This window comes from Crotalus tigris, unplaced genomic scaffold (assembly GCF_016545835.1).
Source record: "Crotalus tigris isolate CLP2741 ecotype Arizona unplaced genomic scaffold, ASM1654583v1 scf7180000017814.3102382, whole genome shotgun sequence".
Lineage (NCBI taxonomy): Eukaryota > Metazoa > Chordata > Lepidosauria > Squamata > Viperidae > Crotalus > Crotalus tigris.
Genome location: NW_024096652.1, coordinates 1,191,408 through 1,215,836, shown reverse-complemented (window position 1 = coordinate 1,215,836; position 24,429 = coordinate 1,191,408). Strand labels below are relative to the sequence as shown.

The 24,429-nt window shown below is 42.3% G+C and overlaps 2 protein-coding genes and 1 long non-coding RNA gene across 4 annotated transcripts in view; 1 reads left to right on the top strand and 2 right to left on the bottom strand.

Moving 5' to 3' along the window:
- Positions 1–784: 784 nt before the first annotated feature.
- Positions 785–15,019, bottom strand: LRRC59 (leucine rich repeat containing 59). 2 transcript variants are annotated; one of them, XM_039342855.1, is made up of 8 exons: positions 14,936–15,019; positions 12,820–12,973; positions 10,911–10,970; positions 8,829–8,987; positions 8,072–8,176; positions 5,891–5,963; positions 2,155–2,328; positions 785–1,460 (listed from the first exon to the last, which is right to left on the bottom strand). In XM_039342855.1, exons 2-8 carry the CDS (start codon positions 12,922–12,924, stop codon positions 1,219–1,221), a joined length of 918 nt encoding a protein of 305 aa, XP_039198789.1. In that variant the 5' UTR covers positions 12,925–12,973; positions 14,936–15,019; the 3' UTR covers positions 785–1,218. The 2 variants fall into 2 exon arrangements, with proteins under 2 accessions (XP_039198789.1, XP_039198788.1); XM_039342854.1 differs by having other exon boundaries at positions 14,932–15,006.
- A 5,232-nt stretch (positions 15,020–20,251) lies between these two features.
- LOC120307750 lies at positions 20,252–22,641 on the bottom strand. Its single transcript, XR_005556636.1, has 2 exons — positions 22,458–22,641; positions 20,252–20,592 (listed from the first exon to the last, which is right to left on the bottom strand). It is a non-coding gene; the product is annotated as an uncharacterized LOC120307750 (long non-coding RNA).
- A 401-nt stretch (positions 22,642–23,042) lies between these two features.
- Positions 23,043–24,429, top strand: part of ACSF2 (acyl-CoA synthetase family member 2) — a 60,359-nt gene continuing 58,972 nt past the window's right edge. Inside the window, exon 1 of the mRNA XM_039342846.1 lies at positions 23,043–23,345. Within this exon, the coding sequence (XP_039198780.1) occupies positions 23,248–23,345 (98 nt within the window). The 5' untranslated portion in view covers positions 23,043–23,247. The remainder of the gene's footprint in view (positions 23,346–24,429) is intronic.

Here is a 24,429-nt window from a genome sequence, read left to right as displayed (position 1 = left end):
TGGCAGGTGGTACGCAAACATCCTAGAAAAGTGGTAGCGGAGGAGGAGAATGAGCTGAACTCAGTGGCAGCACCACACAAGCCTGAGCAAGAGATGGCTGGAGCTGCAGGGTTATCAGGGCTCAGTGAAAGCACCAGGATCAGCGACAGGCTCCTGGTGCTTCTGCTGAGCCCTGAAGAAGCACCAATCAGCTGGAATGTTGCAGCATCTCCAGAGTCTTGTGATTTACATTCAGATGCTTGGCAAATGATTCATATTTATGACGGTCACAGTGTCCCAGGGTCATATGAAGTGACCAAAACCTGTTGCATCCACTCAGCAGATGGGGGGAATAAAAACCAAACACACCCCACCCCACCCCCGCTGCCAATCCTCAACAGAAATGCTCACAACAATGAAAACCTCAGACGGGAGGAAGAGCGCCATTGTAACTTCGAACAGTCACTAAGCAAACTGTTGTAAGTCGAGGACTACCTGTACTTCATCACTTTTCCTTTTTTTTTTTTTTTGTGTCATCAAGTTTTTGACACCTTGCTAGGCGACTGGTGGTACTCGGATACTGCCATATCCTAAAACTGGTACAATGGGTGAAAAGGTTGAAAAGCCCTGGCCTAGTCAGCATGTTGGAAGTTGAAGTCTATATATCTTAAAAGTGGCTGAGGTTGAGAAACACTTCTCTAGAGAATATTAAGGCTGTAGCTATACCAGAAAGTGGGAAAACATTTTGAAAGAAGGGATTGGCAAATCATGTTCATTTTGTTCATGAAGTCACCACGAGCCAAACTGGATTTGAAGGAGTCTTTATGTAACAATCAAACTTTGCTCTCAACTGTATGGGTGGTTTAGCCATCTAGTATAATGGTTTCCAGACTGAGCATCTTCGCTAGAATGGTAATATGCAAAGGCTATGTGTAGTAAAGCTTTTTATAATGACAAGCTAGCTTCATTGGATAGGCATTTTTTTTTTCAACAGACCAGAAATCTATGATTTGGAGCCTAAAAAAGCTCCACTCTGGAGGAAGAAAACATTGTTTATCAAAAGAACTGCAAAAAAGACACAGTAAAGAAGATCTGGGCCATATTTTTGCTCTGTTTAAAGCTGCCATTGCTAAACAACTAAAAATGATTTTCACCAGAGTTCAATTCCATAGGAATTCTGGCTATGTTAATGAAAAAAAAAAAGCAGGAGGCAAGAGTCCTTCAGAACTTAAGACAGCATTATTGCTGTGAGTTTGGCTGCAGTATATTTTGAAAGATTTCACGACTTGGTAAAAAGGTTAATGCATCTTCGTATAGCATGTTCACACTAACACACACTGGCTGGTGCTGTAGCTCTGTAACCCTACAAACAGCCAGAGCACACAGGGCACCTAACAGGAGAAGCAGGAACATCTTCAGCAAAACTCTAGACCAAGAGCGTTCCTTTTTCAGTGGGCGTGACGGATGGGAAACAGAGGGTTCTGTAAAAAAAAGAAAAAAGAGAACAAGAATGTGGTATTACACTGACCACCAAATAAAAATAATTAATTCCATGCAGTAAGCAGTAAGATTCATTGTGCCTCAGCTAACTCATAAATTCAAAGTACATCCTTGTGAAATCATCTTCGCTATTTAATACAAAGCATAGCAACAAATTAATTGAACTCTTCATGTTTAACTGATACTATTCAAGGCAAACATACATGGCTTGTTAAACTCAGCCCAAATAGTTTAGGGAACTTTAAAAGTCCAGCCAAGATCTTTCTGTACTTTAAGATTACTGCTGCCCAGATAGTGAGTGCTTTGATATCAGATTAATGGGCGTTTTTTCCTAATGGCTAACATATTAGCCTTGCTGGTGCAAAAAATAAAAAGCTACTATTATGGCTATGTTATATAACCAAAATTTACTTCTCAGTTGTGAGAACTGGCATCAGAGAGAGATGAGGCAAATAAAACATCTCAGTAGAAATGTGGATTGCTGTCTTTTTTTTTTTTTTTTGCCATTTTTGAACATTTTCCCACATGGGTTTCTAGCTGTCTGTAGACTATTAAAGACATATATCTGCTGTGTCCTTATTAGTCTTTCTGTGACAGCATATTTATCAAACTTAGTTGTGATAATTTCTTCCCTATTTCAGACGCTTCCTTTACACAAGCACATTATTTTCTTACTTTGATTTTCACCCTTTTCTCTTCTTTGTTGTGTTGTCATTTTCTGCTTTGCGATTCTAAGGGCATCGTATTCTCTTCTCCGACGTTCTTTCTCTTCGGCCTTCTCTCGCTTACGTAGTTCCCTCTCTTGAGCCTCTCTTGCTTGACGTTCTGCTTCGCGCTTCTTCTCCAGCTCTGCACCCAAGCATAAATCCAAAATATTTTCTTTAGAAAACCATGCCTTTATACTGATCTGTCCAACCAGGAGAAAGAGGTGTGGTGAATTTATCCATCCAGCACAACCAAGGTTGCCAGTCTATCCATTTCTATGCTGTAACGTAAGAGGCATGAGAATACAGAGTAACAGTGATGGCTTCTCTTCACCAGCCATAACCAACAAAATAAACTCTTCAATACGTTATTTGGTAATATATAAGTACAGTACGTTGTCAATAATAAACAGTGGAAACATTTTAAACGTGCTGAAATGATGGTGTCAAACTTCTATTGCAAAAAATGTTATCACTCAGCAAAGTTGTATTTATCCTCCCACAAAAACTAAGGTGTCGTATGGCTACCTGCTCCTTGTGTAGTTGCTCCTCTGGTCTGAGATGGGCTGCTACCTGCAGCATGCTATTTAGAGCTTTCAAGCCCCTGTAATAAATCATGCCACTGAAACTCAGAAGCAAAACGGCTGGATTTTGGGGTATAATTTTGAGACACAAAAGCCATACAATTTGCCAAGGAGAAGCCTTCTGCTCCCATTGTTGCCTTGTGCAAGAGCAAGAGCACTTAGATACCAGACAGATATACCAGTATTTTACAGCCCTCTCTGAGCAGTTTACATATGTCAGCACATTGCCCCCAATTATCTGGCTCTTCATTTTACTGACCTCAGAAGGATGGAAGGCTGAGTCAACCTTAAGTGGGTGACAAACTGCTGACTGTGGGCAGAGTTAGCCTGCAATACTGCATTCTAACCACTGCACCACCAGGGCTACCTTAAATTTTGTTCCAAAATCTTCAAGAACGGGCTAGATGATTTTAGTCTCACCTCTTCTAGTGGAGTCTCCATGTCACTGAGCATCTGCAGTCAAAAAACTATGCCCCGATTCCAATAAAGGAGCATATTTATAGCTCAAGGTTGAAATGAGGGGTCCTTGGTGCTCTCTGAGCTTGGTTGTTTTCTTGCAGACGTTTCATTACCCAAACTAGGTAACATTATCAGTGCTCGGAGCACCAAGGAACCCTCAAACCCCAATTCCTTAAAAGCTTACCATTCTTCCCCATGATCAGAAGTAGAACAATATCACTACCATTTAACATCAGAGTAATGCTAAGAAAATGAATTGGGAGTAGTTTATATTTTTAAAAAAAGTTGATGTACAACCACATAATGGTCTTGGATTATGAACCAAAGTGTTTTGGAAATCCCTAGGAACTGTGGACATGCCTGATAGCAGTCATTTGGAACTTGGATGGAAAAAACAAGTTCGACAATTCAGAATTGTAACTGGAAAGTTCATAAATATGTTGGGGGCACCCATGAGGGGAAGTGAATCCCTCAAACCTCCACCAGCAGTGAAAGGACATATAAGGCAATAACATGAGCAATATGAAATAATCCTTCATGTGTATTAGTGGGCAGACCATCGAGCTGTCATCTGCCAGCAGACATTCTGGAACAACTTGATACATTTATTATGTCAAGGACTTCCATTTCTGTAGATCAAACCTATGCAAGTTCTCTATTTAGGAATGACTTAATAATAATGGGGGAGGCAGCACTATTGTACCCAGCACAATCAAGAGGAGATTCAGGTGCATTTCCCCCCTCCCTCCCCCAAAGCTAAGATGTAAAAGGCTGCTAATTAGGCAGAAAAGTCTATAAAAGTAACACTAATAACCCAAAGTAATTATTATTTCTTTAAAAAAAAAAAAAAAGAAGCCACGTAGCAAACTTTGCTTTGGAACAGAAGGCTATTTTAAGGGGCTGCTTTAATCTCAGCTTGCATTGTTTAAGAATTGCATAAGAATGTTAATCTCTCTTGTGACTAATCATTACCTACTAAAGAAGTGGCAGGAAGTGAGGGATTGTGTAAGAAAATTAATTTTATTCAAGAACTTGATAACAGATTGCATTTTTAAGCATGAGAATGACTTGGATGGTGCCACTGAAAGTCATTCAAGCTCCCCCTTGATTAGGTGAAATAGTCAATAGCTGAGCTGAAGGGCTGTGGCCAGACAGAGAGAGAAAGACATGGAAGCTGGCACAAAAATAAAGATATGCTGCCAATAACATTCTGACTACGCATGATGAAAAAATGTCCTGTTCATGGCAGACTGAGATTCTTCCCAGGCACATAAAATGTTTAGATCAGAGAGAATTTACAACTGCAAGATGCTAACATTTTATCACAGTAAAATATTTTCAGCCAAACTGCCCTTTTTACTCTACAAAACAAACTATATCCATAACATTCTTTCTTTCTCTGTGTGTGTGTGTCTTGGGGTGTGTACTAGCTTGGAAAAAAAGTATTGTACCTTGGAGGCTGTAGCTGCCCTTTCTACTCTACCAAACAGACTGCCCCAACAACGTCCACTTTTTAAATGTGTGCACCTGTCAGCAACTAAATCTAATCCTTTATATATAGTAGCAGCCACACTGGATTTGAATGAATACTTACTGCTTATCATGTATGTTTGTATTTTTCTATCAATTAGTCCAACTAAAAAGGCAGAAAGACCTTGAGGATAACATAACCTGACCTCCCAATTTATGTTCTCCTCACTGATTACATAATAATGACCTAAATTAAACCTGCAATATTGAAGGAACTGGAAAAATTTACAGCAACACAAAAAGAAGAAAGGTACATCACATTCTCTAGATCAGACATGTCAAACTCGCGACGTCACGCAATGTATCGGAGCTTTTTTGCCATTGCCAGCAATGGGGTGGGCACGGCTCCAGTATGACGAAACCAGCCCATGGGCTGGCAGTTTGACACCCCTGCTCTAGACATTGACTTCAGTTACATCATTTAATTTATACAGTGCCAAGGAACTGATCTCTGATACTGGTTTTGAAGTGAATTACAACACTCGACACACAAACTCTTGATAAAATTGTTAAGTGTGGGATGGGAAGGGAACTGTTATCTCAAATAGGGCATTTAGTCCTAGAACAATCTCTGGTTCTATATACTGATATAGAAAATCTCCACTTCTCAAATGCAATCAATGCATCTTGAATATATTTTTTAAACTGCATATATTAATTAGCTTATAGAGCAGTGTTTCTCAACCTTGACAATTTTAAGGCATGTGGACTTCAATTCCCAGAATTCCACAGCCAGCAATTGCTGGCTGTGGAATTCTGGGAGTTGAAGTCCACATGCCTTAAAATTGTCAAGGTTGAGAAACACTGTTATAGAGAAAGAAAATGTGGTGCAAAAGAAAAAATGTCTGTGTTACCTTCCTAACCTTTGGAAGGGCATCCCACCTCTCCCATCTGGCATGGAAAATACACACACACACACACACACACACACACACACACAAACACAAAACTCACACTCCATCCACATTTATAAGCAAGGCAAAGAGTTAATTTGTTAAGGGAAGTGAGGAGGATAGACCTAATTTAGGGTACAGATATAAGCATGTGGGTTAAAAACCTATCCTGTGTGATTGAGTTGTGCCATTCCCCAAAGAAAGCCAACATCACAAAATGAAATAGAATTGTTAAGTTTACCTTGTTCTTTCTCTAACTTTCGTTGTCTCTCACGATCTAATTCAGACTGGATGACTCTCATATGCTGCAATACCTTTGAGATAAACAAATATTAATTTTTTTCATTTAAAGAACTAGGAAAAAAAGAAGCATCCTTTTCTTTATGCACAGAGAAGATGACCTTAGGAAAGATGTTTGCAAAAAGGAAGTTAATTTGGCCAGATTTGGTTACCTTAAAAATCAACGTACGGGTAGTCCTCGACCTATGATCACAATTGAGCCCAAAACTTATGTTGCTAAATGAGAAATTTGTTAAGTAAGTTTTGCCGTTTTACAACTTTCCTTGCCACATTTGTTAAGTGAATCACCACAGTTGTTAAATTAGTAACACCTCTGTTAAGTGAAACTGGCTTCCCCATTGAGTTTTCTGGCAGAAGGTCTGCAGCTGTCATAAATATGAACCAGTTATCAAGGATCTGAATGTAAATCACATGACTATGGGGATGCAGCAGTAGTCATAAGTGTGAAAAATGGTCATAAGTCACTTTTTTCAGTGCTGTTGTAACTTCGGACAATCACTATACAAGCTGTTGTAAGTAAGTCAAAGACTACCTATATATTAAGTGTACCTTCACGAAGGCCTTGGATTGAGAGGAACTGGAGTAAGCCTCAACTTGTTTGACTAGCATTTGTAATTAACTGTTCCTGGTTTGATTCTTTAAGTGATATCCCTCTGGCCAGGCTGCCAACCCCAGCAACCCCTGTAGGGATCTGGCTACTGTGCATGCAACTGTCAGGCTTATCCAGGCCCTGGAATAAGGCTGGAATGATAGCAGGAACGATTGAGATGAACTTAAATCAAAGGATGTCCACAACATTGGGTCAATGTCTGCTTGCATCATTCCCTGTACTTTTCCATGCCACGAAGGGCTGTTTCCTGAAGTCCAGCACCCCTCTTAATGTTCTCTGCAGCTGCAACAACTGCTCTGGAGACAGACATAGAAAAGAGCCATTTCCTCCTATCACTGCTCTCAGCTGCAGTATCTGTGCAGAAAGAACAAGGAATGTGTTGTTCCCTGCTAAGCCGCGATTTCTGAGGCACTGAAGTTGTGACTGTCCCATCCCTTGAGGGCACTCTGGTGAGCAGGTGTCCAGATAGTTGTAAATATGGACAAACTGAATTCTCAAGGGTTCTATCCACACCATGACCTGAATGCCGAAATAAACTGAAGGGGAAAGGAAACTCCTGAATTGTGGAATTGCTCCTTCCTATATGCAAATATGAGGAAGTTCTCCATCCTAAAAATCTGCCGTCTAATCAATCAGTCCAGCAGCTTGAGGCTTTGAATTGCTCTAAAGACCTCCTCTGGTACCTAAATAAAATTGAGAATATACTGGAATTCCTTTCCCAGATTGACAAACTGGCTTTGGAATACAAAAATCCAAAGAGTTTTAATATTTGAAAAGCAGTAAAAAAAAATCTAGTTCCAAATGTGATTAAGAAATGTGGTTCGGCCAAGCTTTACATCTATTACAACTTTGAGCTTAGTTGCAACCCCTCAACTCTCAGCCATTTGACTCACAAGCTGACTACAAAAACCCCAGTTCCTATGGTCTATTCATGAGGAGCAGCTACCCAGAGTACATCTGGGTGATCTCAGTGTCTCTCCTTTCTGCCAGCCAGCCAGGATTCACCCTCTGGCTGCTGTCGTCCACTGTAATGTTGTCCCCATCCTTTAGGGACGTCTAACAGCTCACCACCTCCTCACTGGAATTGTTGTCTGCCAGCTCTTGATATGGAGAGAAAGGCACTAGAAAGGACCACCTATAGTGATTTTTTTTTTTAAAAAAAAAAAGTTTTATAGTTCATTTTTTATTTTTGAATTGGGACATTTTTGCACCTTAGAGTAGGGGTCCCTAACCCCCGGTCCGTGGATCAGCACTGCGGGGTGGCATACCAGCAACCAGGCCGTACAAACAAGTGAAGCCCCATCCACTGGATGCAGGCAGCACGCGAAACCACGCCCCCTCTGGTCCATGGAAAAATCTTTCTCCACAGAATCAGTCCCCGGTTCCCAAAAGGTTGGCGGCCTCTGCCTTAGAGTGGGTTAAAAAAAGTGAGAAAATCACCCAGATTATTAAGAAACTGACTCAAAGGTGAAGGAAGACTATTGCATCAAAATAAAAAGTGGATTAACTTACTCTGACAGCTGCCAGTTTACACTGTTTTTCATCCAGGCAGTCTCCAGCTACCTTAGCTAGTGCAGGATCCAAAGGGTTGTCTTTCAGATCAAGCCATTTCAGATTCTAAAAGGCAAATGCATTGAGAACTAGACCCAGATCATGATCATCATTTTCAGTTTTACTCTTTGGAAGCATTCCAATTAGTGCTGTCTTCAGTGTTTTGGAGCAAAGAACAGATACACTAAATGCACCCTTATTTCTGGACAATGATAAAAAAATCTGCAACATATCCTAGGCCAGTGACGGCGAACCTTTTAGAGACCAAGTGCCCAAAAATTGGCCCCAACCCTGCCCCGCCCCACCCCCTGACCTGCCCCCACTCTGCCCCACCCTGCCTGCCCGCAGGGCCACTCACTGCCTCCAGGGCCTGCCACAGATTGCCCAGGCAGCCCAGCAGCACTATGGCAGTTAAGCCCTCTGCCCGCGCCCTGCAGCATCAACTGTGCATGATGGGGTGTGAGGGCAGAGTCTTGTCTACGCTGCCTGGCTGCCATGTCCTTGGCTGCACTGCTCTGCGTGGGCCACGCTCAGGGGTGACTCTCCTCCAGGGGGGTTGCTGGTGAGGAGGGGGCTTGTGGGCAGAGGCAAGGCTGGGGCAACGGCACGTGTGCCCACAGAGAGGGCTCCAAATGCTGCCTCTGGCACCCATGCCATAGGTTTGCCACCACTGTCCTAGGCTAAACCCAATCCAAAAGTTGTAAAAGAACAGGATTACCTTGAGCTGGGCAAAACTAACAGGCAAAGTAGCCAATCGATTGTTCAGCAGATCCAAGTGTTGCAAGTTGATCAAGCGCCCAAAGTCTGATGGTAGATGCTGAAGCCGATTTTTGCTTAAATCCAATTTTACCAGATGGGTCAAGCTGCAGAACTCTGACTGGAATCCAAACATAAGTAAAACATGAAACCATGCACTTTCTAGGCATAAGCCTAATTAAATTATTTCTGAACAAAGATACACAGGACTGACCTGTTAAGAAAACTGAGAAATTATATCTAAGGCTGAAGGGTCAAAGACTTTAATGGCCAGTTTCTCTCTTAAGCTATTTATAAAATGTGAATGCAACCTTTTTTATCCTTTTCTCTTAGATCAGGGCTTTTCAACCTTTTCACTCATTTTACCACTTTTAGGATATGGCAATATCCGAGTACCACTAGTCGCCTAGCAAGGTGTCATAAACTTGATGACCAAAAAAAAAAAAAGGAAAAAAGTGATAAAGTACAGGTGTCCTCAACTTACAACAGTTCACTTAGTAACTGTTTGAAGTTACAATGGCACTGAAAAAAGTGCCCCCCAAGCCACAGCCGAGCAAGACACCTGCCTGCATGCCTGGCGGTGCTCTTCCTTCTGACCGAGGTTTTCATTGTTGTGAGCATTTCTGTTGAGGATTGGCAGTGGGGGTGGGCAGGTGTTTGGTTTTTATTCCCCCCCCCCGTCTGCTGGGTGGTTGCAGCAGGTTTTGGTCACTTCACATGACCCTGGGACACTGTGGCCGTCATAAATATGAATCAGTTGCCAAGCATCTGAATGTAAATCAGAAGACCCTGGAGATGCTGCAACATTCCAGCTGATTGGTGCTTCTTCAGGTTTTGGTCACTTCACATGACCCCGGGACACTGTGACCGTCATAAATATGAATCAGTTGCCAAGCATCTGAATGTAAATCAGAAGATCCTGGAAATGCTGCAACATTCCAGCTGATCCTGGCGCTTCTTCTGGGCTCAGCAGAAGCGCCCGGATCAGCGCCGAGCTCCAGCCTGGCGCTGATCCTAGCGCTTCCACTGAGCCCTGACAGCCCCAAAGAAGCGCTGATCCTGGCGCTTCCGCTGAGCCCTGACAGCCCTGCAGCTCCAGCCATCTCTTGCTCAGGCTTGTGCGGTGCTGCCAGCGGTTCAGCGCATTCCCCTCCCCCGCTACCACTTTTCTAGGATGGTCGTGTACCACCTGCCAGGTGCCAATGTACTACAGGTGGTACCCATACCACTGGTTGAAAAGCCCTGTCTTAGATCACATCGACACGTGTTTTCCACCCAGAGATGTGATGGAATGTGGTCTGGAGTCGCAGGAGGAAGGGGCTTTTTCCCAGAGGGCAAAGAGGCACTGGAGCTTGGAAAGTATGGTAGGCAGGAAGAGGGCTAACACAGCCCCTCCCTAGCAGTTCACAGAGTATATCTATGGCTATGCAAACAGTGGTTTGAGTCTGGGAATTCTCTGTCTGTAGATAAACAATAATAAACTACTCAGAAGTAACTCCACGTATTCTTCTTGGTGCCTCACATGGAAATACATAATGCACCAAACATGCTCTAAGAAAAAAAAAGTCATATAAAAAGACTATTATTCTAAACTCATAGGATCTCAGTTGCAAATCTACATGAAGAAGTTTGGCGTTGCCTAATGTCACCCTCACACTAATATCTGCTGACATAATATAAAACTGTATATCATTTCTCTTCGTTGTGAAATGAAAGTGTGTACATTCAAAAAAAAAAAAAAAAAAGGTTTACCTGCATGCCCTTCCAACTTTGATATTTGGGTTTGCACATTTCAAGGCACATAAAGCCTTTGACAGTATATTGCATGTATCCAATTCTCGTGGTTTATAGCCACAATTTATGGCTTAGAAACTCAATCTATAAATTGTTTAGCATTGTCCTTTTCAGTGACTCTGACATCCAATAATCAATGGTCTTATCTCGGAAAATAACAGCGAAAGCTCCTTTGCTTTACCGCAGAAGATAAGACTGTATGTAACACCAATAAGGGAAAGTTCCTCCAAGATACATGGTTGAAACTTACTGGTAAAGTAGCAAGATTATTACAGGACAAATCCAAAACTGTCGCCTTTGGAAGTCCTGCCTGAAAAAGAACCAAAAATTAGAATTTAAAATTGTATCATGCATTTACTAACCGACAATAAATCACTGCAACCTTAGTATTACATTTTAGTAACAGAAACCTTCAGAATTCAATATCTGCTATAATATGAGCAAGCTTTACATTTTCATTCATTCACTCACTGTGCTTTCATATGCCCTCTTCCACTATCCCACCTCCAGCCTGGGCCCTGTTTAGAGACTGCTGTTTCCAATGGAAGGAAACAGGAATTTCAAGATAAACTGCTGAGAAGGGGATAGGATTCACCCCGCCTATTCCTATGATCTTGAGCAGAGCTTTAGTCATCACAAAATATTACCAGATGGCAACGCCACAGAATTTATGGATTTCTGTTTGTATTATCTGGAGTTCCATAATCAGTTGAGAGGTATGAAGTTTTGTGAAAGTTAAACTTTTCTGAAGTTTGACAATCTAGAAGTTTCTACAAAATAAAAGGCAGCAATACTTGAACAAGAAGGAACCTTCCCACAACCCACATACATTTTCTTCAAGGAAACATTCAAACCCTATTGCTATTTTGCTTTCTGTAGTCAGCAGCCCAGCATTACTGGCTGTTGTCTGAAACTGCACACATACAAAAGATGCACATGACAGAAACCAGTCAAGAGATTTCAGATTTCCCCTGAAATTTCTTGACCTGTTTCCATCATGTGCATCTTTTGAGTTCTTCTGCTGCCACTCACGGCAAGAGGCCACGTGGTTCCTCATCCAGATTGCACCGCTGCCGCCACACACAGGCCACGAGCCCCGTCATGGTGATCACACTGCCGCTGCTCGCAGGAGGCTCTGCGGCGCATCGCGCCACTTGCATCGGTGCTTTCACTTACGGCAGGAGGCCACAAGTCGTGATGTGCTATGTGGCCTCCTGCCACGATCAGCAATACCGGTGTTGCTGATCGGCACAATGAGCCGCATGGCATTCTGATGCGTGTGACAGCGGCACGATCGGCGTAACGAGTCTCGTGGCCTCCTGCCACGACCGGTGGTAGCGGCACAATGTACCATGTGGCATGCCACCACAAGTGGCCGCAGAACTCAGGCAGCAGCGTGACAGGTGTTGGGAGTGTGGGGGTGGCCTTGCTGCAGCAGTCCTAAGGTAAGCAGGTGCAGGGGGGTGTAGGGCAGCTTCACCCCCCCCCGCCCTAGCTTGATTTTTATGTGCATGGCTCGCCCCCAAACTAGGGCTTATTTTTGGGGTAGGGTTTATATTGGGCACATGTGTAAAAATCAAGCTAGAGCTTATTTTCAAGATAGGTCTTTTTTTCGGGGAAATACGGTAATATCAAGAATAAATTAAATAAAATAAATCTATGTTTCAGCAGTTAAGATGCTGAAGCTTGTTGGATCCCAGGTTCGAAACCAATGCCACGGCTCCTGCCAACCTAGCAATTGGAAAGCATGAAAATGTGAGTAGATAAATGGGTATCACTTTGGTGGGAAGGTAACAACACTCTGTGAAGTTATGCTATCCACATGACTATGGACATGTCTTTGGATAGCGCTGGCTCAATGGCCCTTGAAATGGAGATGAGCACCACCAATAGTCAGCAATGACTAGCAGAGATAAATCTACACGGAATCCTTTACCTCTACCTCTACAGAGTTTCATAATTATGTACTTTTTTAATAGTAGCCCTACTAGTTCTAACCATATTTCAACTGTAAATGTAAATTGAATATAAATTTACTTTTCTAAAGAAGTGCAAGACTGACTCATTTCCCAATGAATTTCAGAAACCCTATAACTTTATGCAGAATCCTACATAAGCACCTATATTATTCTACAGGCCATAAGAAAACAGATACCTACCAGCTCCTTAATTGGGACTTCATTCAGATCACACAAACTTAAATCCAACTCATTGCCATCCAGTTTGTCCTTCAAATTAATTCCTTTTCCTGCAGATTTTGCCATAATTTCCAATGAAGCAAAATCGTCCAGTCAATCTGATATACTTATATTCCTAAGGAAATAGAAATATTCAGGTTTCAAATATTAGTGCTGTAGACAAATCTTACTGTTAGCTAAATACACAAGGTTACTTTACTGAAATATTGTTTTATCTTTAATATATATAATAATAAACACTATCTGTGCTGGTTATATAAAAAGCAAACCTTATAGAATATAGCAACCATTAGCAATTGTAGCTGCTTTGTATTGATTCAGAAGCTAAGCTGGGTCAGTTCTGGTTAAAACCTGAAAAGACGGCTACCAGGAAAAGTCGGGAGGGGGGGCAAACTACAAAGTTGAAATACACCCTAGAAGCAGACTGTGGCAATTTTTTTTACTGTTATTTTAAAAAAAAACCTGCATGGACCAGAAAGTCATCAGAGGCAAAGTTCTACTCCAAGAAAGTGGTATGTACTGTATGGACCCATAAAACTATATATATTCCATAAATAATGAGATATTTCAATTGTATTTAGAAATTAATTCTAATTTCTAGGGAAAAAAATTTAACATTTTTTAACTTATGTGGGAGGCTGGTGGGTGACCCTCAAGAATTTATGGGACATCCCACTGAGAAAGCTCTGTCACTTACAACCACCCACCTAATTTCATTCTCTAAAAAAAGGTGGGTGGAAATATTCCTTCAGCCAGACATTCCAGCTCCAAGCTGTTCAGGATATTAAAATCAACACCAAGAGTCTGAAATTGGACTAGAAATATGCTGAGATAGATAGGCATCTAGAGTCTTTTTCTCAAAGCAAATAATCAGTTGAGCAGGAAAAAGAAGTCAAGCTTAAATCAAAGGCATCTTCCACTGTACCCCCAGAGACAGTCCTGGGATAGAAACAAAGCCAGCTTCCTAACCTTATGGAATTAAGTCCACCAGAACTATTTGATATATCATCCCTTGCCATTTTTCACAGTTGGTGTTGGAAAACTGAAATGAACTGTAAACTGTAAAACTTAACTGTAAAAATTAATGCTTTTTACTTGCAGATAAAGTTATAATCGTTTTTTTAAGAGCAGAAGCCCATTGCTTTTCATCAGTTGATAACAAACATCAGGCACTTTTTCCTAATGATAATTTCCAGTGGGGAACTTTGCAGCTGCTGAATCTGTCAAGCCAAGTTAAGTAAGGAAACAGCCTGAAATGGTACCAAGTGATTCGGATATTTTCGAAATTAACAGAATAACAGGGTTGGAAGGGACCTCGGAGGTCTTCTAGTCCAACCCTTGTTCAAGCAGGAAACCCTACCATTTCAGACAAATGGCTATACAATCTCTTTTTAAAAACCTCCAGTGTTGGAGCACCTACAACTTCTGGAGGCAAGCCGTTCCACTGGTTAATTGCTCTAATTAAGGAAGTTTCTCCTTAGTTCTAGGTTCCGTTTTCACAGGTTTTGTGGCGTGCAACCCTTAGCCGGGACTAACCGGACCAGTTTAGCTAATGAATCCAAGTTTCTGAGATTGACGGTACACTGAGCACGGACGTAAGCACACAGGCAGGACTTAATGTTAGTGTTAAGCTTAAACGGGGTTGAGCAGAGTCTAGGAGACGTACGAGCCATGGAGTCAACAGGACGAAAGAGGCACCCAGAGCGCGACCCCCCCGCCCGCGGCCAAGTCCAGCCCGGGTGGACTTTGGACCTCTCCCGTGGTGTTCGCGGCTCACGAACAACCCTCGTCCCTCTCCGGTGCCACGAGAGAAGCCCCTCCTGAGCAGAGACTCAAAGAGGCCCTGCAGCAGCAGTTACACCCCCTTCCTCCAGCGCTAGTGCTACCCAGCCACCCAGCCACCCGCCTTGCCACGCCGCGCTAGCTGACCGCAGCAGGCAAGCCGAAACCAAGCAAGCCGGTGGCCGTGAGAGACAGAGACGCACCCGCCCGCCCGCTTCAACCTGGAAGCCAAAGACCAAAGGGGAGCCCTCCCGGCCGAAGGAGACCCGCGCGCGGAGACGCCCCACTCACTCACGCGCCGGTACCGCGCCCGCCCGGGCCAGCCGCTTCCAGACCTCCCTCTTCGTCTGCCCCCCCCCTCTCCCCGGGTGCCCCTCCCACGTTAGAGAACAACCAGAGAGAGAAGCCACGTAGCAGAGAGAACGCCTAGCGGAAATCAGGAAATGGCCTCGCAGCGCCCTCCAGAGGCTATAAATGTCCTTGATCGAAGTTAGCCGGGAAAGTGCGCCGCTGCTATTGGATCATCATCATCATCATCTCAGCGAAGCATGTCCGCAAGCGGCAGTTTCCTTTTTTGAATTTAAAAAGCCGAATAGAAAGTTTAGCAGTTATAAAGTGAAATCCGGTGTCTGTTTAGCTTCTCCAGGATAGAGAATTAAGCTGGAACCTCCCTCTTGGTGACAATACTACAATATGTAGAGGGGGTCAACTTGTTTTCCAAAGCACCAGAGAGCAGGACAAGAAATAATGGTTGGAAACTTACCAAAGAGAGAGCAACGTGGAATTAAGGAGAAACTTGCTGACAGTGAGGACAATTAACCAGTGGAACAGTTTGCCTTCAGAAATCGTGGGCACTCCATCACTGGAGGTTTTTAAGAAGAGACTGGGCAGTCACATGTTTGGGATGGTATAGGTTCTCTTGCTTGAGTAGGGGGGGGCTGGACTAGAAGACCTCAAAGGTCCCTTCCAGCTCTATTCTATTCTAGAATTCTTGATACCAATGTGGAACTCCACCAGTTGTTTTGCAATTTTCCAGTCTAGTCAACACCCTCAAAGCCCTTCATGTAGCCCAGCTCTTAACCAATGTGTTTTAATGCTCTGTGTGTCTTTGTTTTTGAGTATTTATTTATTTTTGCCAGGAGGAAGAGGAAGAAAAAATAATAATGTTGGGCAAGGTGGAAAGAAAAAGAAAAGGACAACCAGCAGCAAAGTGGATGGACCTAGTTATAGTGGTAGAAGTAGTCCTTGACTTAACAAGCATTTGAAAATACAAAAACACTGAAAAAGTGACTTATCACACTTATGACTGCTGCAGCATCCTCACAGTCACAGGTTCAAATTCCGGCACCTGGCAAGTATTTATGACGGTTGCCGTGTCCCATGATCATGTGATCACCTTTTGTGACCTTCTGAAAACAAAGTCACTTTACAACTTAGTTACACAGTTGTAAAGTAACAAGTGCAGTGATTCACTTAACAACTGTGGCAAGAAATGGGACAAAAATCACTTAACAGCTGCCTTGCTAAGCAATGGAAATTTTGGGCTCAACTCTCATCATAAGTCAACTATCCACAATGAGTGCACCATTAGAACATCTGAAAGATCAAGTTGGGGATAGATTGTCCAGGAAGGCATTCTATATGGTCACCATCTGACTTGACACATAATATATATTACTATAGATTTTCTTCAGTGTGGTTTTTGTCTTTCCAAAATTATCAGTAGACCACTCATGGGAGTTAGTTCAAATAAATATATATGAGATCAAACTCCTTGTATGTTAATTTTCTGACTCATTGCCTTCTTGGATCTATGCCATAAAATCTATAGTTCAGAGCTTTAAAATTATGCAATATTAAAGTCTGGTACTTATTGTAAAAGAAACTTAAGTTCATTGCCTTCTAAAAAGCAAACATTATGACATTTCTCTGAAATTTTGTTTTACAGCCTGACAAACTAAGAGTTCTCTAAGGGTAAAAGCTACCTAAACCATTCCTTTTTACAGTATCAGAACTTTTTTGCGCAAATTGTATGATCAGATTTAAGCAGAAGAAAAAAGTGGTAAAGAAATATGTTCTATGAAAAATGCCAATAATAGAAGAAAGAATAATAAGGCTGATTTTTCTTAGAATCAATACTTCGCTGCATCAAACTTAGCCCTAAATCCTCTCCTGTTCATATTTCATTAGACAATTAGCTAAAAGACCATCTTAGATCAAATAAAAGCAATTACATTCAAGAGAGCTTACAGTGTCGTGCCTTACACTGCATCATTTAGCCATCTAATTAACCTGAAGTCAAATGTTTCAGGTTGGATTGAATGGAAATGTTGAAACTCCCTCAATTCTAGTGTGTTCCTTTGACGTAGTTGGCAGAACGTCCTTAAGGGACTCAGAATTTTTCACCACATTGTCTAATTGTTAATGTGTAATCCAATGAAGCATTCTATCTAGACAGGTATCCACTGTTTGACCCACATTCTTTATCGTCATTATTCCTAATTATGATTTGTAAATATGAAATGTACCTGATAGCACAATTATAACCTGTTCACAAAACAAGATGCCACTTTTCAGGTTGGCTACTGTTGAATGCTGGGATTCTTCAACCATAATTAAAAAAGGACTCTCTTTTTATGTTTCATTATTTCCTTGAGGCTAGTTTCACTTGATGGTCAAGCTAGATCTTGCCAATGTGCATATCCAGAGACTAATTATAAATTATAAATCAGCAGTTCTGTACAATGTACAAAGAAAGGCGGGGTTGGTATTACCCACAAATATCAATGTAGGAAAACAAAATATGTGATGTTTAACCAAAAAGTAATATCTGGATCTAAACATAGGCTGTTTTGAAGTAATATAAGTAGTCCTGGACTTACAACCATAATTGAGCCTGGCAATTAGGGTTGTAAGTCACAACAGTTGTAAAACAGGTTGTGGCTGTTATAAAGTGAATGCCACAATCATAAAGCAAACACCAAGGTTGTTAAGCAAACGCCACATAAAAATGCCATGGTTGTTAAATGAACCCACTGTTGTTATGGGCATTGTAAATCATGATCACATAACTGGGACACTGCAAAAGTCCGTAAATGTGGGCTGGTTGCTGAGTGCCCAAAATATGACCATGTGACTGGGGGGCGGGAACAGAACTTTACAATGGGGTTGTAAGTAACTTTTGGGAAGGTCTGTTGTAACTTTGAGCAGTTACTAAGTGATCAGTCATAAGTCAAGGACTATTCATATTCTACCAATCCTTTGCAGGAAATGGTTAAAATATCTCCCAAATTGAGAGTCTTCTTTTTTCTTCCCAGCTACCACCAATTCATACACACACACACACACACACACACTAGTGTCTCTCTCCCATTTGGTCTCTTCTGACTCGCAATTTCAGCTGTTCTATTTTTTAACCTATATCAGTGGTGACAAACCTATGGCACGTGTGCCAGAGGCGGCACTTAGAGCCCTCTCTGTGGGCATGCGCCATTGCCCCAGCCCTGCCTTCCTCCACAGCCCCCTCCTCACAGCAGCCCCCCAGAGAGTTGGCCCCAGGCACGGCCCGCATGGAGCAGCACAGCCAAGAACATGGCAGCCAGGCAGCAGGGAGAAGACTCTGCCTTCGCGCCCTGAGGCATGCAGATGATGATGCTGGGTGTGGGTGGAGGGTGTGGCTGCCATGGTGCTACAGGCCCTCTGGATGATCTGCGATGGGCCATGGAGGCGTGAGTGGTCCTGCGAGTGGGCGGGGTGGAGGAGGGGGCGGAGTGGGGGTGGAGCAGGGGCAGATGGGCGGGCCAGAGGGTGGGGTGGTTTTTGGGCACTCGGTCCGTAAAAGGTTCACCATCACTGATCTATATTGTTAAAATGAGGTGTGATCACTTTTATAACTAGAACCATTTATGTGTGCACTTTGTTCCACCAAGTTTGAAGTTTTCTGAGACTGTTAATTTCTCTCCTGAACATAGAACTACAGGTAGTCCTTGATTTACAACCATTTGTTGAATGACTATTCAAAGTTACAATGGCACTAAAAAAAAATGGCTTACAACCAATCCTTGCACATACAACATAACATCCCCACATGATCAAAATTTGGGTAACTTGGTAACTGGCATGTATTTATAATGATTGCAAACATCCCAGCATCCTTTGCGATCTTTGCAGCCAGCTTCCAGCATGAAAGTCAACGGGGGAAGCCAGAGTTGCTTAATGACTGCATGATTCACATAATAACTGCAATGATTTGCTTAATGATTAGCATAAAAAAGGTTGTAAAATTGGGTGCAACTCACTTAATAACCGCCTTGTTTAATAGCAGGAATAGTAGTCTCAATCGTGGTCATAAGTTGAGGACAATCTTATATCTGACTGTCAGCTCAGCTTTTCTATTTCATTGGAATATAAGAAAATGAGGTAGTTGTAACCAAAAACACAGCTAAAAGAATCCTATATGTATCATTTCTTTGTGGCAATTATTCAGTGATTTTTAGTATTTGAATAAAATATATATTTGGGATTAAAACTGTAAATTTTCTTCCAAACAAATTCTACTCAGAAAGCTTTGTATTGCTCCAGCACACCATCTTGGAAAAAATGGCCTTGGCTAAATATGGAATTTACAAAGCACTCTTCTTTAATGGAAAAATGATTGATACTCTTTTGTGGTAACTCTATTACCAGAATCTTCATCCAGTGCATCTTTTTCAATATTTATGATTCTAAATATTGGGATGGGGAGTGGGTGTTTGACTTGATTTTTATTCCATGATATTTATTGGTTTAAAAATACTGGCTTGTTTTCCTATAAGAAACAATTATTTTGCTGATATGAAATAGGTTATCTGGCTTAGAGCAAAACTGAGTGAATTTCAAACAAATACTCATAAATCAGTTGGAGGGATCATTCGTTTAGACGGCTTTAAAAGAGTAATTATTCCAATTTTGCAGCATCTAGTACTGTACCTGGCTGAAAATTGTAAGAGAGGCAATCACAACGATCTGGTGACTGCGATTTCAGGAAGTCTTAAATTCATGCTGCTCAGAAATTCCAAAAGTGGAAATCCCAACACAATTAAAGGTCAACAAGTCAAATGACATTGAATTAGACAATTTTATATGGATTCTATCAATGGGTAGTTATACTGAGCTTTTAGAGGAATTAAGCTAGTGATTTTTTTCCCCCAGGCTGAGAAGTGTGGGCTTCATTTCTCATATTTCTCAGCCATCTGGAGAATCCTGAGAATTGAAGTCCCCATATTTGGAGAACCCTGTGCTTGAGAAATGCTAGTAAACATCCTTTAATGTCTAAAGAAAGTTCTCTTTTTTTGAATTTTGGAAAAATCATATTCCAAAATTTTGTAAAATTTCAAATTGAAGCATCCCATTTCTCTGATTTTGGCTTCTGGAAAGGAACAGTATCTCAAGAGATACTGTTTTGTAATTAGGGAAGTCATGCCCTTCCAAACAAATTAGAAGGCACCACTTCTTTTTCTTGGTTGCCAGGATACTAAAACATTTAAGAAATGCACACCTATCATAAAAGATACAGATCCTGTGAAGGGTTAATTGTGAGTGATACTGTTGCCCATTACAAGAAAAAAAATTGTAAAAGTTCACAAAGTATCTTGAGGACACAACTTGCAAGAAATTATACATATGTGCGTCATGAAGCGAAACACAGGGTTTCAGAGGTATAGACCGTGTTAGAGCATGCATTCATATTACTCTCATGCTTTCCATTTTCTGCCCAATGGCTAAGGAAGTGTTGTTCTTCCAGCCTTAGATTTCCATGTGGCTGAGCCCCCTCAGCTGTTTTGTTTAGTTTTTCTGTTCAGTCTTTGAGTTCGTCTCCAGTATGCTTTCTCTTTTTTTCCTCTTTGAAATAGCTGATTTTCTCTTTTAATTTCAAGCCATGCAGAATTGCTATGGAGCTGGATGGCCTCAAAACTGAAATAATAAATAAATGTAATACCATTAATACATTAAACAATTGCATCAACATTTTAAATTTAAATATATATTTGGAAGAAAGCACTATTTCTTATTATCTGCAATTGTGACAGCAAATTGACAAAACTACTTATTGATTTCAGTCAAATAAAATAACTGAAGTTGTCAATCAAAAGGTGGTATTTCCATTCTTTTAGGATGGATTGGCTGTGAAGCAAGAAAATATGAGCAAGTCTTTGAATTCAAATGTGACTAATGCAATATTACAGTTTGTTGAATGCCTTTTTTTTTACAACATCCCCCCCAACATTGTGTTAAGAAGATAGAGGCTCAATAGCCCTTATCAAATAGCATTAATGTATTACATATATTACAAGTGTTACAACTGTAGTAATTTATTATGTATACAATAATTACTAGTATTACAATAGAAACGTACATGTAGATACAATAATATGTATTTTTTCTTTCTTCTTTTCTTTTTTTATTATTGTTAACTTTCTTATTAATAACCCTGTACTCTGCTCTGGGAAGCGAGGGCAGGAGGGTTGAGGGTGGGTGGGTGGGTAATGATAATATAGACATGGAAAACGCTTGGGCATTTCCTCTATGCTGCGTTCATGTGTGTGAGAGAGATGAGAGGGGAGGAAGGAGTAGGGAGGAAGTAGGATGGTTAGAGGAGAAGGGGAGGGGAAGAAAGTAGGAGGGGAGGAGAGAAAGAGGAGGGAAGTGGGGAAGGATTAGAGAGGGTGGACGCAGCCTGGGGGGAATGGGCAGGCGGTACCAATGGTTAGGAATTTAATTGTATTTTGTATCAATAAATGGAAAATAAAAACCTTTTTTTAAATAATAATAATAATATGTATTTTGTTATTTACTCCCATAATAATTTATTTTAAGGCATAATACATTAAAATAGCCTCAGAGAGTTACGTGTGTATGTGTGTCTCTCCCATAGTATCTCAGTTGTTGGGCAAGTGTGTTCCTCAAGTGAGAAAATTATCCTTTCCTAACTGTATCTAACTATATATGTTCTTCTATACAATCTATAGCATCTTCTCTTCTCAGTGAGGTAATTTGGGAAGAATGCCTTCTGCCTCTATAGGCCCATTTGGAGGTGCACATAAATGTATCCCACAAACGACTCTTTTAAATATGGACCAGTCAGCTTCCTAGGGCTCTACTACAGTTTTAAGCAAGCATCTCGGTCGATCGCCATCCAGAAAAGTAGCAGCCACAGCTCTCGGGGTCCCCTTCCAGAAGGACCCGGCCATTCCGTCTGTTAGAACAAGGCTTTTCAACCAGTGGTACGGGTACCACCTGTGGTACATTGGCACGATAGGTGGTACGCGACCATCCTAGAAAAGTGGTAGCGGGGGAGGGGAATGAGCACTGCATAAGCCTGAGCGAGAGATGGCTGGAGCTGCAGGGCTGAGCGGAAGCATCAGGATCAGCCCCAGGCTCCAGCTGGAGCTCAGCGCTGATTCTGGCACTTCTGCTGAGCCCAGAAGAAGCGCTGATCAGCTGGAATGTTGCAGCATCTCCAGGATCTTGTGATTTACATTCAGATGCTTGGCAACTGATTCATATTTATGACAGTTACAGTATCCCAGGGTCATGTGACCAAAACCTGCTGCAACCACCCAGCAGATGGGGGGGGGAATAAAAACCAAACACCCCCACCCCACCCCCGCTGCCAATCCTCAACAGAAATGCTCACAACAATGGAAACCTCGGACAGGAGGAAGAGCGCCGCCAGGCGGGAAGGCAGGGGTCTTACACAGCTGTGGCTTGGGCACTTTTTTCAGTGCCTTTGTAACTTCGAACAGTCAGTAAGCGAACTGTTGTAAGTCGAGGATTACCTGTACTTCATCACTTTTTTCCTTTTTTTTTTTTTTTTTTTGGTCATCAAGTTTTTGACACCTTGCTAGGCGACTGGTGGTACTCGGATATTGCCATATCCTAAAAGTGGTACAGTGGCTGAAAAGGTTGAAAAGCCCTGTGTTAGAATGAAGGTCTCGGACAGCCTTTTTGGACCCCCAGATGGAGCGACGGAGGTCCCATCTTCGCGGGAAGACCAGCTGTTTCTCCAACCGGCTCCGGGACTCGAGGTGGTGAAAAGCGCCCTTCTTTCTTGCAAGGATTAAAAAAAAAAAAACAAAAAACACGTTGCTTCCCTTTGGTTTGGTGCAGGGTTTTTTTTTTTCCTCAGTTAGGAGTTTTGCTTCCCTCTTCCGTCTTTCCAGAGCTTGCGAGAACAAGCGGGCGCTCACCGCGGGAGGAAACCCTAAGGCGAGGGTTTCCGCCGCCCCAGCAGAACCCAGCTGGGCCGGCCAACCCCTGCGCTGCCTTGCCCGGGAGACGGAGTGGCTGGTCCCAAAGAAGGACATCGCCGCCCACTTTCACTTTCTTCGCTGACGCGACAGAGCCGAGCCACAACTTGGCTCGGCAAGCGCCCAAGTTCAGGGAGCGAAAGCGCAACGCAGCGCCCGCCCCGCTTTTCCAGCTTTCGTCTCCCGCTATCTCCGCGCTCCAGCTGCCGCTCCAGCCTCTTTCCCTGAGGCGAGTGTCCGAAGTCAAGGGTGGGGAACTGCCTGCTGCTGCTGCTGCCGCCGCCGCCGCTGTTGCATCTGTAGTGCGAAAGGGAACCACATGGCTACCGCCACCGTCTCGCTGAGAAGAGCCGCTCGGGAGCTTTTGACCACCCTGGTGGTGTCTCGAAGCAGCCGTCGGGGCGCCCAGCGACTCAGGTACAGGGCGAGGGGAAGAGGGGTCGCCGGGCCGTGAGTTCTTTGGAAGCTCTAAGTTGAGGGGCAAAGAGAGGGGGCGGCGGCAGGTAGAAAGAGGGCAAAGGAGATGGCGGGGGGGCGAGAGAAATTTGAGGAAAGTATTACTGGAATGTTTTGAGCGGAGGGGCACCTGAGTAGATGCAAGAAAATAGAGTGCAAGACAAGTAACCTAACAAGATAGAATTGCCAGAAAAGTTGGCTTGAGGAGCAGGAAGCAAACTAGGGTGCTGAGGAGATGTCTTTTCAGGAAAGGGAAAAATGTCTTGACCTATTTGGACAGCATTGGCAATCTCTGGCCACTGCCAAGAAGCTATTTAATTCAGTGGCAGGTTAGGAAATGCATGGCATATAGAAAGAACAGTAAATAAAATGCGGGTGTTTGAAGTCAGTGCATCACCCTTTATCCCCGATTACAGAAAATCCCCTTTGACCCTTTTTATAGCCTTTTATCAGTTGGTCATACTCTTCTAGTTGGCCTCAGGTGCTGGTGACTTCAGTGACACATCCAGACAGTTCTCTTGGCAGCAATACAAAAGTAGCTTATCATCTCTTCTGGGAGTTTTTTTGTTTCAGCTTCCCAATCTAGCCTGCAATTTTGAGATGCCCTGGGAGTCTTCTTTTCAAGGACTGCAATTCTATTTAAACTTTTTGATCAGTCAACTTTAGCTGAGTGCTGCCACCTAACCTGGCTGATTCATATTTATCCAAACTGGTGTTTAACATTGAGTCCCCGAGATATATAACTGTCTCTGTTCATTTTTGCATAACAAAAAAATTACCTCCATTTTATCCACATCCCACAGCTGGTAGTGATTAGAACTATCTAAAACTGAATTCCTAATATATTACGGATTATAATATTAAAAGGCAAGTGGTTCTAAATTTAACAATGAAGAGAGAACAAAAAATAATTTAATTGGGGAAATAAGCTGAAAGGTAGAGAGAAAAGTCCATGTAAGAATTTATCTTGCCAGCTTCCCATGACTGCAAATCTCCACCTCTCCCCTCCACTTTTTTATACTTTTACCTATTTCGTTTCTGTGGT